The sequence below is a fragment of the Xylaria bambusicola genome (genome assembly GCF_022495145.1).
Source record: "Xylaria bambusicola strain CBS 139988 unplaced genomic scaffold F5B22scaffold_47, whole genome shotgun sequence".
Taxonomy (NCBI): domain Eukaryota; kingdom Fungi; phylum Ascomycota; class Sordariomycetes; order Xylariales; family Xylariaceae; genus Xylaria; species Xylaria bambusicola.
In genome coordinates, this window is record NW_025953600.1 from 115,569 (window position 1) to 130,659 (window position 15,091).

Sequence of the window (15,091 nt, forward strand, 5' to 3'; positions counted from 1 at the left end):
ATTTAATAAATATAAATAATAAAGGTTATTTTAATAAATATTAAATAATTAATAATATAAATTTTATATACTAACTTTAAATGCTATTATAATAAATATTAAAAGTAAAGTATTATAAATAATATATAAAAATAATTATATAATTTAACGCTATAAATTTAAAAAATATTAATTAAAGTAAATATATTAATAAAAAGTAAAGTATAAGGTATTTAAGTTATTTTATTTATTTTAATTAATAAAGGGTTAAATATATATTAAAAAAAATTAAATAAAAATACTTTTAAAGTTAAAAAGATAAAAATAGGTTTAAATATATAAAGAAAATATTAAATATATTATAGTTTATTAATTATATGGAGCGTTAAAGTTAAGCAATTAAATATATAGCAATACTATTTAATTAGGAGGTATATAATAAAGTAACGCGGTACTTTTATTAACGGTATAACGCTTTTGCTAATGGTGCAGCGCTTTTAGCTAGTGGCGCAGTGTGCCCCTGATAAGGGCGCACTATACCCCGGCAGAAGCGTACCTATAAGGGCGCTTCTGGCAGGGGCGCTACGCTCCAAGGATTAGCCGGAATGCCTATATAGTTAGAATTTTCCACGCACTTTATTGCAGAATTAATAATAAAACAACGCTTTTAACTTGACTTTAGAAATGCTGCCTGGAAATGCCGGTTCGATTCTGTTAACTATAAATATCCGTCAGACTATACCTGTCATTCAAAGTAGTCAGACGGTGATCTAGGAGGAAAAACGAAGATCACACCTGTCCTCTATCCAACTTGCTTAAGCATCATCGGATTCCCATGCTGCTAATAAGAATCAGTTGTGTGTACAGCTACTCCGTACGGCAGTACAGTATCTCCGGTTCCCTCGTGTAGTGCTGTATTCTCGTCAGCCAATCACAAATCGGCATGGTCTGGGATCAGAATGATTCATCCGCACTAGTGAAAGCGGCAGGCTCAATCCTCCCACTATCTTGCACAGAACCAGCAAGAAAACGGGAAATTGTGGCTTGAAGCTTGCTGTTAGGAAAAAGAGAGATAATTATATAGGCGTAGATGGTCCCTTCATAGTAGAGTAATCAAATCACCTCATCATACAACTGAAGAAGTCATACCTGCAACTCAACCATCCTCCATCACCACCATCTTAGCTCCCAGACGTAAAGGAAAAGAAGTAGATATTCGCGGTATTTCACCCCGAATTCTAGGTAACAAACCAAACACCGCCGTCATGACGTCCATGGAAGCAGAAAGTGTCACGACCATCCTATGTACTTCAAAACAGACCAGGTTCAACATTGGCGTGCCCAACTACCGCGAGGTGAGCTTGCTATCTCTCTTCTTCCCCGCCAGAAAATGTACATGTATATACAGGCGTATATACCGCTGTTATCGAATTTATCGCTGCGAAAAGGATTTTTAGATTAACATATGTTTTTTATTAGCTAGATATCGAGGGTTTGAGTATAACAGTGACTTCTGTTGCCTCGTCAAAAGGCAAAGGTAGTAGTAAAGCAGGCAAGGGCAAGGCTCGAAGCGAAGGAACTGAGGTTCTCGATAATGCCACCCTCCGCTTGAAAGCCGGCCTGCGATATGCACTCGTCGGACGAAATGGATCAGGAAAATCAAGTAAGTCATACGAATCAGCGTATAATGAGGGGGATGGGGAGAAGACGAGGAGGGAGAACAGTGTAACAGGAAACGGCAGCTAATAAGCGTTCATGGTATAGCATTACTGAAAGCCATTGCGCAGAAGTTGATCCCCGGCAGTAAGTCAACACCATGAAGCTTTACCCTCACATACTTCGAAGCCCGCGAAAGAAGGATATGCTAGATGAGACGACTTTCATGTCTCGATAATCCACTATAGTCTCAAAGCACCTGCTCACTTACAAATCAATTCCACCGACTGACAAGTACAAAGTACCGGAGGAGACACGCATCGTAATCTTACAACAAACCGACGCAGGCGACGTCAACACGGATGCGGATCCAGACCGACCCTTCTCGCACCCGTCAGCTGCGGGCGACCGGAGTGTGCTAGAAGAAGTCATCGAGCGCGCCACGGCTAGACATGAAGCACAACGGGAACTAGACGGTAAGATTCTCGCCTTAACATCGTCGCCAGGTCCGCAAATAAGCAGTGTTAACATGACATACAAAGATCTATCACAGGGCGTGGAGAGCACGAACTCGTTCGCCGCCATCCGAAGTCTACGGAGAATCCGTCGCGAGCGCCTGCAAAAGGATCTATTTCTAAAAGCCAAGGACGCGAAACTCCGAAGCGGAGCGCGAGGTATGCAGGCGCGGAAAGCCCTGATAGCAACCGAAAAGACAGTCGCCGAGTTCGACACGATGTACGTCCCGCATCTCCCCAAGCCAAGTAATTTAGGTAAACTACTTGATAACGGGTAGTATCCAGGTTATTGAGTTAACGATGCGCTTGAGCTGACGTGATCAAGATACGCACAAAAGGACGATGAGATATCCCCCGAGACGCTCGCCAAGGAGACGAGCGAGGCAGCCGAACTGCTCGCGGACCTGCAGCTCCAGGTCGAGCCGTCCAAGATGGCCGAGATCGAGGCGCGGGCGAAGAAGCTACTGACGGGTCTCGGCTTCTCCGAGAGCACCATGGCAAAGCCAGTGTCGAGCTTATCCGGCGGGTGGCGCATGCGGACAGCATTAGCATCCGCGCTGCTCCAGGATACGGATATTCTGATCCTCGACGAGCCGACGAATTTCCTGGACCTGCTGGGCATTCTGTGGTTGCAGCGGTATCTGACGACGACGCTCGGGGAGTCGGCCGATGCGCCGACGCTCATCCTCGTGTCGCACGACCGCGACTTCATCTCGCTGTGCACTGACCTTCTCATCCTCAAGGCGAAAGGGATCACGTACTTCCACGGCGACCTGCCGACGTATGAAGAGGCGCAGGGGGAGAAGAAGATCTACCTGACCAAGATGAAGGAAGCTAAAGACAAGCAGAAAGATCATATCCAGCAAACGTGAGTTGTCTTCCCCCCTCTGAGCACTACAGGGGGTTTATTTCATCGTCCTATGTGGCCAGACCTGCCACGCCGAGAAATTTTGTCCAATGCAGACAGAACTTATGAATTAACTCGTGGACGTCAAAAGCATACAGAAGAACATGCGCGAAGGCAAAGCCAAAGACGACCAGAACAAGATCCGACAAGCCAAGTCTCGCCAGAAGAAACTCGACGACCGCTGGGGCCTCGAAGTGAGCGCCAAAGGCGGCCGGTTCAAGCTGAACCGCGACCTCGTGGGTTACCATCTGACAAGCCGCGCCGAGATCGAGATACCGCAAGACGAGAGGCCCGTGCAATTCGTTCTGCCCGAGCCGCCAGACCTGCGATTTCCAGGCGCATTAATTGTGAGTTGGCCAGACAGATAGCTAGTCCCCAAGTTCCCCCCTTTTTTTCCCTTCCTGTCTCAGCCTGCCGTTGAGGATGGTTCCGTTTCGAGCTAGCATTCTTGTCTCGGAACCTCCGCATGCCTTCTAGAACGAAAATCTCGTGAGACGTGTGCACTGAAACAATGAGTTCAAGTAACTAACCCCTACGTGTGCCCCCCAAGTCACTAGACAAGACATCCTTCCGTTACCCCAGAGACGCGAGGTCGAAGACCATCCCGCCCCTGGTGTTGCAGGACGTCACGCTTTCCGTCCACATGGGCGACCGCATCGGGATCGTGGGGTTGAACGGTGGCGGCAAGTCCACGCTCATCAAGTTGCTCGTGGGCGAGACCAAGCCTACCTCGGGGACCCTCGCCACACACCCGCGGGTGAAGATAGGGTATTACTCCCAACATGCTGTGGAGAAACTCCAGGAGATAGGCGTCTCGGAGCCGGATCTAACGGCCCTCGCGCTATTGTCCAAGGAGATGGCAACTCCTGAGCAGGACGAAGGCCGTGTGCGTGCTCTACTGAGCTCCATTGGTCTATCCGGACGAGTCGTCTCCGACGTTCCCATTCGCAAATTGTCAGGTGGACAGCTAGTGCGGCTTGAAAGTGAGTACTAGTCTATCTATTCTTAGGGGGTTTAATACCTTTCGTTCCTGGTGATTCTAGAATACAGTGGCTTGCTTCCATGATCACAGTCATTGTCTCAAAACCCTTTTCACAGATTAAAAAAAAACACTGAGATAAAATCACACACGCTCAAATCGTAATTTACTAACCAGATGTCCCTTAGTGGCCCGCATACTATGGACAAGCCCGCACTGCCTGATCCTCGACGAAGCAACGACACACCTGGACTACGAGACAGTGACCGCCATGCGCGAGGCCCTGCGCGTCTGGCCGGGCGCCGTCGTAGTCGTCAGCCACGACCGGTGGTTCGTGCGCGGCGTCGTCGAGGGCCACGTGGACGACGATGATCATCTCTCCGACGACGACGAAGAGGAAGAGACCCCCAGGCGGAGGATAGTCTACCGTCTGCGAGCCGGACAGATGAGCGCGCTGAGCGGTGGCGTCCAGCAGTTTGAGACCAGCTTGGAGAAGAGAGTCGCCAAGCTGATGGACTCGTGAAACAAGCGCTTTGCTTTTCTTACTTGGTTTTTCTGCTATGAATAGCATTGCCATGGGGAATATATCTGCGCTTTGGAGTCTCTCCTGAGCGCGTCCTTTGCGAATAAGGTCGCAGTCATGGTTCGGAGTGTAGAGCATACCTTATTCAATCCCGTATCATACGGGGTAACGAGCTAAGAGCTGCAACGCTACCTACCGCTTGTATGACACGGGAGTTCAACACGTTTTCCCTTTCAACAACAGTTAAACCATTTCATCATCATGGGACGCGTGGCCGCGCAAACTTTGTATAACCCCGTCATTCCAAGTGAAGCCCCTCGGGATGCGCCAGGTGATCAATTCTCGTGTAATTAGGTGGCAAGATCATGGTGATATTCTAGGCCGTAGTGGTTTGTATTTCATTCTTCTAGAAAATGATTCGATGTGGGTAGGTATCAGCGCATACCGGTAGTTCCCCGACTGTAGTAATTCCACCAGATATTGAACGTTTCCACACGCTATAATTGGATTTTATGCCAAGGGGGGGTGTGAAAACTTGTGACAAACAGAGTCGGTCGTACACACCCTCGTGTTATTCGTATACACGTACTTACTTACGAGTTTCAGCAAATGAAACACGAAATACCTAACAGCCAGCAGACCAGAAAGGATTTTCCTTTTCGGTAGGGAACGTTACTTACAATATCGGTCTACTTGCAGCCAACTAGACCGTCTCCATGGGGATGTGTCCCCGACACCCCGGATATGCCTAGAGAAACCGGGCAATAACGCCGACGCCAAGGCTATAACGGGGAAAGGCAAATCATGAGGGTAGGATACCAGATCGATCCTCCCTTTCATTGCGCCGGCCCCGTGCGTGTGCGTGTGGGGGGAGGGAATCTCGATGAGTTTAATGCCTACATTAGCCGTATTATAACTTACAAGGTAGGACGCATTATCCTCTCCATGTTAGCTTGCTGCTCGCATCCAGTAGGTTGAGTATGTTGGTTTGATTGCTGCATTCCGCATTTACCCATGGGATCGAAATCCCTTCCCTTTCCAATATCCCGTAATAAGTAAGGAGTCCTTTGTACTGCCCTAATCAAACTTAAGTGACAAGGTTGTCTACACTACACTACACTACACTACTTATGCTGGACACAATCTGCAAAATTTTACAGTTGGAATTCGGATGGGTTTTATCATCGGGTCTTTGCGCCGTTACAAGCTATGTCGGCGTAATTTCAATCAAGCAAACGTGGAATAGCCAAAGGTAGGCCTTTTCCTACATAGTCTGAACCTAAGTTGGTGTATCTCGTACGTAAGAGGCTCGGCTAGTTCAATCGGGCCCAGCCGAGGTCGAATCCAGACTCATCATCATATGGGCCCCGTAACGATGGTGAAAATCTTTCTTGAAGCGTGACCCGGCGTATTGAAAGGTTTTGCTCGGGATATCACATTGTTGGGTGTGTTGTATGTGTGTTACTCCTCGTTATTTCGAAGTGGCATTGTTCTTAGCTCATGGTAGGTAGGTAGGTAAGCAGATTTCAGCGGAACAGGCCATGGACAACAACTGATTGGTCGCATGACCAAGAGTAGAACAACGCAGTCGGCGGTTGGTAGCGCATCAGGTGACTACCTAGATGTTAAACCCCGAGGAGAAGAAGAAGAAGATTTAGAAAAGGGGGTACTGGTATCCATGATGAGCTGAGGGTGGTGTCACACGTGACACACAGCTGGGACCGACAGGTAGGTTACCTAAGTAAGTAGGTAGTTACGGAGACGAAACTAAAACCCACCGATGCAAGCAAATCTCGGTTTCAGGGGTGACTGAGGCAGCTCAAGGTGAGGCAAGGCAGGGCAGGGTAAGGCGAAGAGAACGTGGCAACGGGCCTGGGAGAGGCAAGCAAGCAACTACACGTAAAGTAGGTAGGTAAGCAAGCTGGGCGTGAAGACTCACGGGCTGCACGGGGTTAATCGAGTTCCGTTTTTGGGCAACGTTGGACCACGAGACCACGAGGTTCAGCAACATTGCCTAGTCCCATTCAAGAATCCAAGCGCTCGGTAAGTAAGTAAGTGTACATTCATCTTACTATGTACAGTAGTTTCTTCACGTAGCGGCCTCGGTAGGCTAAATAGAGTACCTATTAGCATTTGTTACCTCTTAGCAATGCCTGACGCATTTTCTAGTACGCACATCTGACACTTACTATGTACTTAAGTAATTGCATGTAGCTTGTACAGTGTGCATATAGCTTTGAATTACAGTGTAGATAGTCTCGATCGTGGGCAGGATCGGTGCAGCTTTGTGGATTTTGTGAGCTCTGCCATCTGGAGCTGACATAGCGACCCATTTAAGTACCTTGGTATTGTCTATGCCATATTATCAGATCATAGGTAAGCAGATCTCTGACCAGATCACAGTAGCGGATTTACACTGAAACCACTTTTACCCCAGGTCTGCCCAGCCTAAGTAAAGTGGGAATATCCAATCCGGACAATTGGTAACTAACTGTTGGCCAGAAGTAGTTACCTGTTGGGTTAGGCTTCACATGAGCAGTAATATGTAGTAGGTAGATATAGGTATTTCAAGCTTGGACCTCTTGCTGTACAGCGGCCACCTGCATGTTTTTCTATATTCGTCTTGCTACACCATTTCCGCTCCTAGGTACTCAAACCCAAGATCAATCACTAGCCGGTAACTAACATCCTACAATAGCAAGGGTTAGGTACCGCCGATGGATTCCCGCCATAACCGTGGGATGGCATTGTGGGAGGAATACGATTGGTGGATGATCTATGACCTGAGGTCCTAGTGGCTGATGAGGGTGACCGTGTTTGCGCCGAAGCCCCTCCTCGGCTTCGTTCCGATCTTGCAAGAGAGAGCGTAGAGAACAAAGAAACAAAGAAAAAAAAACGTGTCACCGGATGCGGCTGTCTTGGCTTCTAACAGTCCTACATTGGTACGTATTCCTGTCGCAACACCGTCACCCAAGGTAGGGTATTGAGGGACCGTTGTTGTGTAGTACGGCATAGAAGGGCAATAAAGGTGAGGGAAGTTGAGAGCTGGGGCAGATCCCTAGCTTCCAATGAGAGACTCGAAGGGAACAGTTTTCGCGTTACAGTTGATTAATTGCCTTGCTGAGAAGAGAAGTTGGCGCGCGTATTCGGTCGAATCATCACCACCATCCCTCTGGTAATACTCTTGAGAGTCAAATGGAGGCACGCCGTTTCTATCGCCCACAGACAACGCCAATGACACAAGCACACTTATCTGTAGGTACTATGTAAGTATGCACACCACTGCTACCTATACACATAATTTGTACAGAATAAAGGCACCTCCTGTACATACAGTACTCTAGAGATGTTGGCTCGTATAGTAAGTAGTAAGATGGTAACAAGTGATCAAAGGGTAATTAAACAGAACAAGCCTTGACTAGTATAGTTCATGATATAGTTCATGATGGAAAAGAAGGTATTCGGGCCGATAGCATAGCGCGCCTCGTCTCGAGCTGGGGAGCGCTACTTTAGAGGTTCCGGGGGATTGGGGTCGGAAGCTAAGCAGACATGGATACCAACGCAGCCGAAGTAAAGTAGCGTGCCCTCACTGTACAAGGAATAAGTATACTACATGTAGTACTTACCCCCAGGATGTACCCCATTGCAGACCCATGGGGTCAGGCGCAATAGGAGGTACAGTAGGTAGGTAGTTAGTACATAGCATGACACTTTTATGTAGCTGAGGATAGGCATCCTACGGGGTAACTGGTCCTTGCTGAGTTGGAATCTGTATCTGATGTCTCTTAAGTGTGCGCATCTGGATCTATTGTAGGTAGGTGGATAAGTGAAGATGACGGCTGCTAAGTGAGCATGTGGCCTCCAGTCTTCTCAGTAAGCTACTGTTCAAGTATATCCGCATAGGGTATATCAGAAATTGGTGATTAAAACAGCGTCCTGAAGGAATGGATGCTAGTGCTCTGCAACCATTAAGGGCATTCATCGAACGTACTATCACACCCGAATGGAAGGTCACTTACAGAGAGATGTCAGCACTTTTGGTAGACAATAGACAAGACTATACAGTGCCGTCGGTGTAGATCACCAGACTCAGCATCTGAGATAACTCGAGCCCTCGGCCGGATGCGTCCATGTGGCCCGGGTTGCAGTGCGGCTGCTATGTGCCGTAACGCGACTCACATGGAGGCAAGGATGACAATGACGACGGCGATGGTGGTTGGCAGGACGTCCACTGCTCCGCTGCATCCACGGCCAACAATAGGGTGTATCGGCCAGTCAACAGAGCAAAAGATCCGAGTGGTTGTCTTGGTGGTGCCTTCGGCGTCCGGCCAATTTGGAATCCAGCCGCATGCAGCACGTTCGACAACGCGCCGGTCGAAACCAATCGAAGGCGAAATACCTACCTCAGCAGGCCATCCATCAGAAGACTACCACGAGCATACAGCATACTAGGTAAGTGAGTAGATACGCTCTGCTGAGCTCTGCTAACCACAGACGATGACGGTTGTGGCATGATGGGGCTGCATGCAACTGCCTTCTTCACGCACCGCGGCTGGGTATTGGATGTCTCTCCGCGAGCGCCACCGTTGAAGGATCTGCCAATGGAACCCTTCGAAGGCCAAGCGAAGCAAGCGATTGTCTGTCGAGCAGCGCCAACAATGCCAACAATGCTAACAATGCGGCACCAGGTATTTCAGATCAAGTGCCAAAGTGGCGCCCGATGGCGTTGGAACTAAGGCGTGTGGGGTTGATGAAGTACCGAGTACTGCGAAAATCACAAATGACCTCTAAAAACCAGGTGACAAACTCTGAGTTACAGTGCTGCCAATTTGCACATTCCAGTTGAGCTTGTAGTACCTTTTACATTCTAACCCAATACCTCCTCACATGACACCTACGGTCAGTACACGCAAAGGCAGCCAGATCTTCTCGGTATTTATTCATATGTACTTTATCTAGTTGGCATTTTCACATGTAAAGGTACTCGCTTATTTAAGAATAAAGAGACTCCAAAAAGGGCGGGACAGCCATGCCTACACAGTAGGTACAGTAGGTAGCTGCTACGTAGGTAGTGCTAAGATGACCCGTCAATACCTACCACGACGAATCGAGAATGGTAAATGTAACGTCGCCTCTACCTCCAGGACAAAGCGAGGGTGTCTAGGCGACGCCTAACTTTCCTCCATGTCGCGCATGGCTCCTGGGAGTGGTGTAGTGTGCTCTCGCGGCTCGATGAGGCATGTGGTCCAGACGGATTCCTATACGTCGACGGAAGCGCTCGAATATCCGCGGCTGAGCGCCATGATTCTCCCGCACGAGACATCTGCGTTTGCGCCTCATCAGCTTCAGCGTGACCGATTGAGATTTCTTCCCCGTTTTGGCAAGCAGCCGTGGCCGGCCTTGCTTATGAGGTCATTCTCCCGTCTCGTCGGGGAATAGCTAGGTAGGTAGACGGATGCGGTCCAGAGTCTCACTCTAAGCTACTTACTTACATTCTAGCAAGTTGAAGCGCATACCAATTGACTAGGTACGCCCCCGTCCCCAGAATGGCTCCCTCAGTATCTGGGTTATTGTCTCGACGGATCTAATACCTACCTAGCCACTCAGATCGAATGAGTCACTGCTTAGGGAATCATTCTAAGTAAATGTTTTTTGTTTTGTTTTTTTTGGGCCCCCTTCCCTTCTACGTGCGTATCCAATGCACTACTAGCATGGACTCGAGACCCGCGAGTTCATGTTAGGCGCGGCGCAGCAATACCAATATTATTCAATGACAACCGCGATTCATGAAATCGTGGAGGGAGGGTCTCATCGAATTGCCTCGGCTTGGCCGTGGGAGCATGCCAGGCTGATACTACCCTCTCAATCATCTACAAACACACAAACATCTAGGTAGCATAATGTAGTCACCATCGGACTAGGTACCCAGGCACTGTAGATTATAGTCAACACTACTAATAGAGTAACATCATGAATTACTTACTCGTATAGGTAGTCGATACAAATGGTTTATTTTTAAATTTACCTGCTCTCTTTGATCGCGTTATTCGTTCCACTCTACAGTTACCTAGTTAGTGGTCATAAGAGATAGAGCCGATATTAGCCTTTACCTAGGTACTTTACCTACCCTGAATTGAAGTACATATCTGGGGAAGTAAGTACCTGTACTGTATGTACTCCAATGTGGGTAGTCTGTGGGTAGCGAGGTGCATGTGTACTATAGGGCATTTAGTGAGTGTAGGCACTTTTCCTCTATAAAATATACCCACCGGAAAAGCGACGCTAGTACTTTTCAAGGATGGCAAGCCGGGGTGAGCTACTCTCAATCCGTCGTCGTTCCCCCCATCCAGACCCATTTCTCCATCTGTTCCCCAACTCTCTCCAGCTTGGCCTCCAGCTTGGGGCCTCCCCCCTCCGGCCCAAACCGTCTCTGGCATGAAGCAGCCATGGGGAGACGGGGCAGTGGACGGGGCGACGACGCGATGGGCTTTCGAAATGGCCACTGGACTGAAGGGGAGTTACGCCCGTCCGCCCCTCGGTCAAACCAAGAAGGATCCCCTCCCCTCCCACAGCAAAAAGACGGCCCTTTTCCACCCCTGTCTATAAGCCGGCACCCTGGCTGCAGGCCTTGGCCAGCCCAATCACCTCGACCAGTCGCTCGACCAGTCTCTCTCGATGCCAGAACCAAGCATTGACCGCTCCGACACCTACTGGATCAACAACCTCGTGTCGAATTCTCTCTCGTGGTTCACCTGTTCGCCCCCGAGATTTGGGCTCTGATTTGGGGAGGCGAGTTGAGTTAGCCTGCTAGACCTGCTTGCCTACGCATACACTACTGCACAATCACATCCCTCCCTCCCTGCGCTGCTAGTGTGGTGCAATGCGTGGTGCAGTGTACATCTTACAGTACAGTGCTTGCTTGCTTGCCGTATGCGTAGGTACGGTAGGTAGTCTGGTAGGTAGACAGACAGACAGACAGGTAGGAAAAGTGTAACCGTTTTCATAACTACCCCTGTATTGTACGACGCTTGTCCCTCTCCCCATGCTGCTCCATGCCATGGAAAGTCCAGTAGGCCTGGGCCGGGGTGTGTCGATGTGACCACGCCATGTACCTTGTGTCGAAAGTCGTGAAAGGGTCCCTTTATCGCGAGAGCTGCCACCCTGTATATATATCCCATCCCGACTGCCCTCTTCCCTCCAGCTCGTCTTCCTTTTCTTCCTCTGTCGGTTACCACCATCTTCACAACTCACAACCTCCCTGGTCTGAAAGGGATCGGCAACGAGCCGTCCGGTCTGCCCTAGCAACCTTCCAGTTCTACCAAGCTCGACAAGAAAGACACGAAAAGCAATCAGAGAGGCGCCATCATGGCTGGAGGTGCGATTGTCACGGGGACGAGCGATGTCTCGCGTGTCGAGGCTCCCGTTACACTCAAGGCCTACTTGATTTGTGCCTTTGCCGCCTTCGGTGGTATTTTCTTCGGTTATGACACCGGTAAGACTGCCCGCCCCCCTCGCGCGGTAAGCGTCTCGGCGCTCTCCTGGTCACTGACACTCTGATAGGTTGGATGGGTGGTGTGCTTGCCATGCCCTACTTTATCCGTCTCTACACTGGCCTTCCCTATGATTTCGACGTCGGCGCGCCCATCGGTATAGATCCGAAGGAGTTCATTATCCCTACTCCTACCGCATCTCTCTTCACCTCAATTCTGTCTCTCGGTACCTTCCTCGGCGCGCTTGTAGGTGGTGATATCGCCGACTTCATTGGCCGTCGACCTACCATCATTGGTGGCTGCATCGTCTTCTCTGTCGGTTGCATTCTCGAAATTGCCAGCACGAACCAGGAGGTCCTCTTCGTTTTCGGCCGTCTGATTGCTGGTGGTGGTGTCGGTTTCATCTCGGCCGTCGTCATTCTATACATGTCCGAAATTGCCCCCAAGAAGGTGCGTGGTGCCATGGTCTCTGGTTACCAATTCTGTATCACCATTGGTATTTTGCTTGCCAATGTCGTTGTTTACGCCACGCAAAACCGTAATGACACGGGCTCTTACCGTATCCCCATCGGCGTTCAGTTCCTCTGGGCTCTCATTCTGGGTATTGGTCTTCTCATCCTGCCTGAGTCTCCCCGTTACTGGGTCAAGAAGGGTGAGATCGAAAAAGCAGCCAAGTCTCTGGCCTATGTTCGTGGACAGCCCCAAGAATCAGATTACATCAAGGACGAACTCGCTGAGATTATTGCCAACAACGAATTCGAGATGGCCAACATTCCCCAGATGAGCTACGTCCAGTCTTGGTTGGCGTGTCTTAAGGGCTCACTCTCCAAGGGTGACAGCCCTATTCGCCGAACGATCCTAGGTGCCGGTCTGCAGTGTGCCCAGCAATTCACCGGCATCAACTTCATTTTCTACTATGGACCTCCCTTCTTCACGCAGCTTGGAACTATCCAAAACCCTTTCCTCATCTCGCTTATCACTACGCTAGTCAATGTGCTATCAACCCCTATCTCGTTCTTTACCATCGAGAGGTTCGGTCGTCGTGCTATTCTGATTTGTGGTGGTATTGGCATGGTTGTCTGCCAATTCATCATTGCTATCGTCGGCGTGACAGCCGGTAGGATTGAGCTCGGTAACAACGCCGCTGTCTCAGCTATGATCTCTTTCATCTCAATCAACATCGCCTTCTTCGCCAGTACCTGGGGCCCAACCGCCTGGGTCGTGGTTGGTGAGATCTTCCCTCTACCAATTCGTTCCCGTGGTGTTGGTATCTCGACAGCGTCCAACTGGTTCTGGAACACCATCATTGGTAAGCAAACACGCAAATCTCTACTTCATCTCATGATGTTTGCTGACTCGTTTCTAAACAGCTGTTATCACGCCATACTTGACCAACACTGATAAGGCCAACCTTGGTGCTAAGGTGTTCTTCATCTGGGGATCTGCCTGCATCTTCAGCACTCTTTTCGCCTACTTCTTCGTTTACGAGCTCAAGGGTCTATCCCTCGAACAGGCTGACATGTGTATGGCCTCGACAACTCCACGTCAATCCGCCAGCTGGAAACCCGACCACACTTATGCCACCGAGATGCACCAGACCGCCGAAGACCAGGCTCTCGCGTCTTCAGATAAGGCCAACGATGAGAAAGTTTAAACCAGCGCATCTCCCAACGCTTGTGCATCTGTTGTAGATTGTTAATGTCCTGGTGATAAAAAGATCTTGACTTACAAGGGCCTACTAAACTCATGTGGAACATGTGTCAAAGATTCCTCTCATATCATATATATATAAGCATGTCATTTCATGATACCTAAGATATCCCCGGGTTTTCGCTGGATAGAGCAGCCCAATTACATAGTAATAAATAAACTATTGGATAGTTTTCAAGTCAACCCTTTTTTTTTTTTTTTTTTTTTTTTTTTTTTTTTTTTTTTATTTTTTTTTTTTTTATTTTTTTTTTTTTTTTTTTTTTTTTTTTTTTTTATTTTTTTTTTTTTTTTTTTTTACTTTAATTTATCATATTTTTTCCCCGGTTTTTTGTGTTTTTATCCCCCCCAATTTAAATTTAATAAAAAAAAATTTTGTTTTTTTTAAATTCAACCCTTTTTTTTTTTTTTTTTTTTTTTTTTTTTTTTTTTTATAAGTGGATGCTTGCTGTAAACTTCTATTGCAATGTTCGAGAAGCACACTCAACCCACAGAGATCCCTCCCCAAAGAGCAAAGGGCTCTCTCGCGACTGGCGTATCATCGTTCTTTTCTCACAGACACAACATTGCAACGCCCTCAACTTCTATCCACACCCAGTCAGTAAGTTGCCTGCCTGCCTGCCTGCCTGCCTGCCTGCCTGCTTTCAAAGGTCTCCCTCGTCCTTGTTCGCTCGGAGCAAAGCTCGGGGAGATATAAACATTCTACAGTACGCGCCTCGACAAAGAACTCGCGGACAAGGTCGCATGTGTTTCGGCGGCGCGAGCCGTCCGAATGGGGAAGGTAGGTAGGTACCTACATACCACCTGCTGTGTAGTGTGCATACGGTAGGTAGTGTAGGTAGGTTTGTTTTACCTTGGGTGGCGAGGGTGCGAACTACTCTACTTGAATACGAATCGCTGTGCATACAGATCTACACTGATATGTGTGTATATATGTATCTGAATGCGTATAACTGTGTATAATTCTTAGAGGAGGGAGGGGTAATAGCTCTAGGTAGATAAGAGGTCTCCCGTCGGGGGTATACATTGGACACTAGGTAGGACGAGGAAAGGAGATGTTGAAACAAACGACTTTCCAGGTTTTATTACTTGAACATTTACAGCATTGGTACATAGTTGTCCATCGAGTACTGTGCCTCACTCCTCTAATTACGTGAACAGGGAATGCTCCCTGAAAAGTGTACTTGGATCATTATCCATTACAAGTCATTCGCTTCTCCTCGCGGGGGGGGGGGGGGGGGGGGGGGGGGGGGGCGGGGGGGGGCGGGGGGGGGGGGGGGGGGCGGGGGGGGGGGGCGGGGGGGAGCGGGGGGGGGGGGGGGGGCGCGCCGAATG

At 48.8% G+C, this 15,091-nt stretch overlaps 2 protein-coding genes across 2 annotated transcripts; both read left to right on the forward strand.

The window, feature by feature from the left end:
• Nucleotides 1-1,244: 1,244 nt before the first annotated feature.
• Nucleotides 1,245-4,559, forward strand: F5B22DRAFT_638605 (ABC transporter; the record flags this gene model as incomplete). Its single annotated transcript, XM_047977604.1, has 9 exons — nucleotides 1,245-1,334; nucleotides 1,459-1,642; nucleotides 1,744-1,782; nucleotides 1,938-2,111; nucleotides 2,178-2,370; nucleotides 2,476-3,018; nucleotides 3,149-3,404; nucleotides 3,608-4,040; nucleotides 4,225-4,559. 9 exons carry the CDS (start codon nucleotides 1,245-1,247, stop codon nucleotides 4,557-4,559), a joined length of 2,247 nt encoding a protein of 748 aa, XP_047827521.1.
• A 7,183-nt stretch (nucleotides 4,560-11,742) lies between these two features.
• F5B22DRAFT_620264 (general substrate transporter) lies at nucleotides 11,743-13,942 on the forward strand. Its single transcript, XM_047975831.1, has 3 exons — nucleotides 11,743-12,051; nucleotides 12,120-13,358; nucleotides 13,420-13,942. Exons 1-3 carry the CDS (start codon nucleotides 11,925-11,927, stop codon nucleotides 13,701-13,703), a joined length of 1,650 nt encoding a protein of 549 aa, XP_047827522.1. The 5' UTR covers nucleotides 11,743-11,924; the 3' UTR covers nucleotides 13,704-13,942.
• Nucleotides 13,943-15,091: the final 1,149 nt, after the last annotated feature.

Bases quoted from the DNA above. Each gene is read 5' to 3' on its own strand.
- F5B22DRAFT_620264 (XM_047975831.1), top strand. From the start codon at position 11,925: ATGGCTGGAGGTGCGATTGTCACGGGGACGAGCGATGTCTCGCGTGTC. The intron at 12,052-12,119 runs GTAAGACTGCCC...ACACTCTGATAG, and splicing joins TTTCTTCGGTTATGACACCG to GTTGGATGGGTGGTGTGCTT. The intron at 13,359-13,419 runs GTAAGCAAACAC...GTTTCTAAACAG, and splicing joins GTTCTGGAACACCATCATTG to CTGTTATCACGCCATACTTG.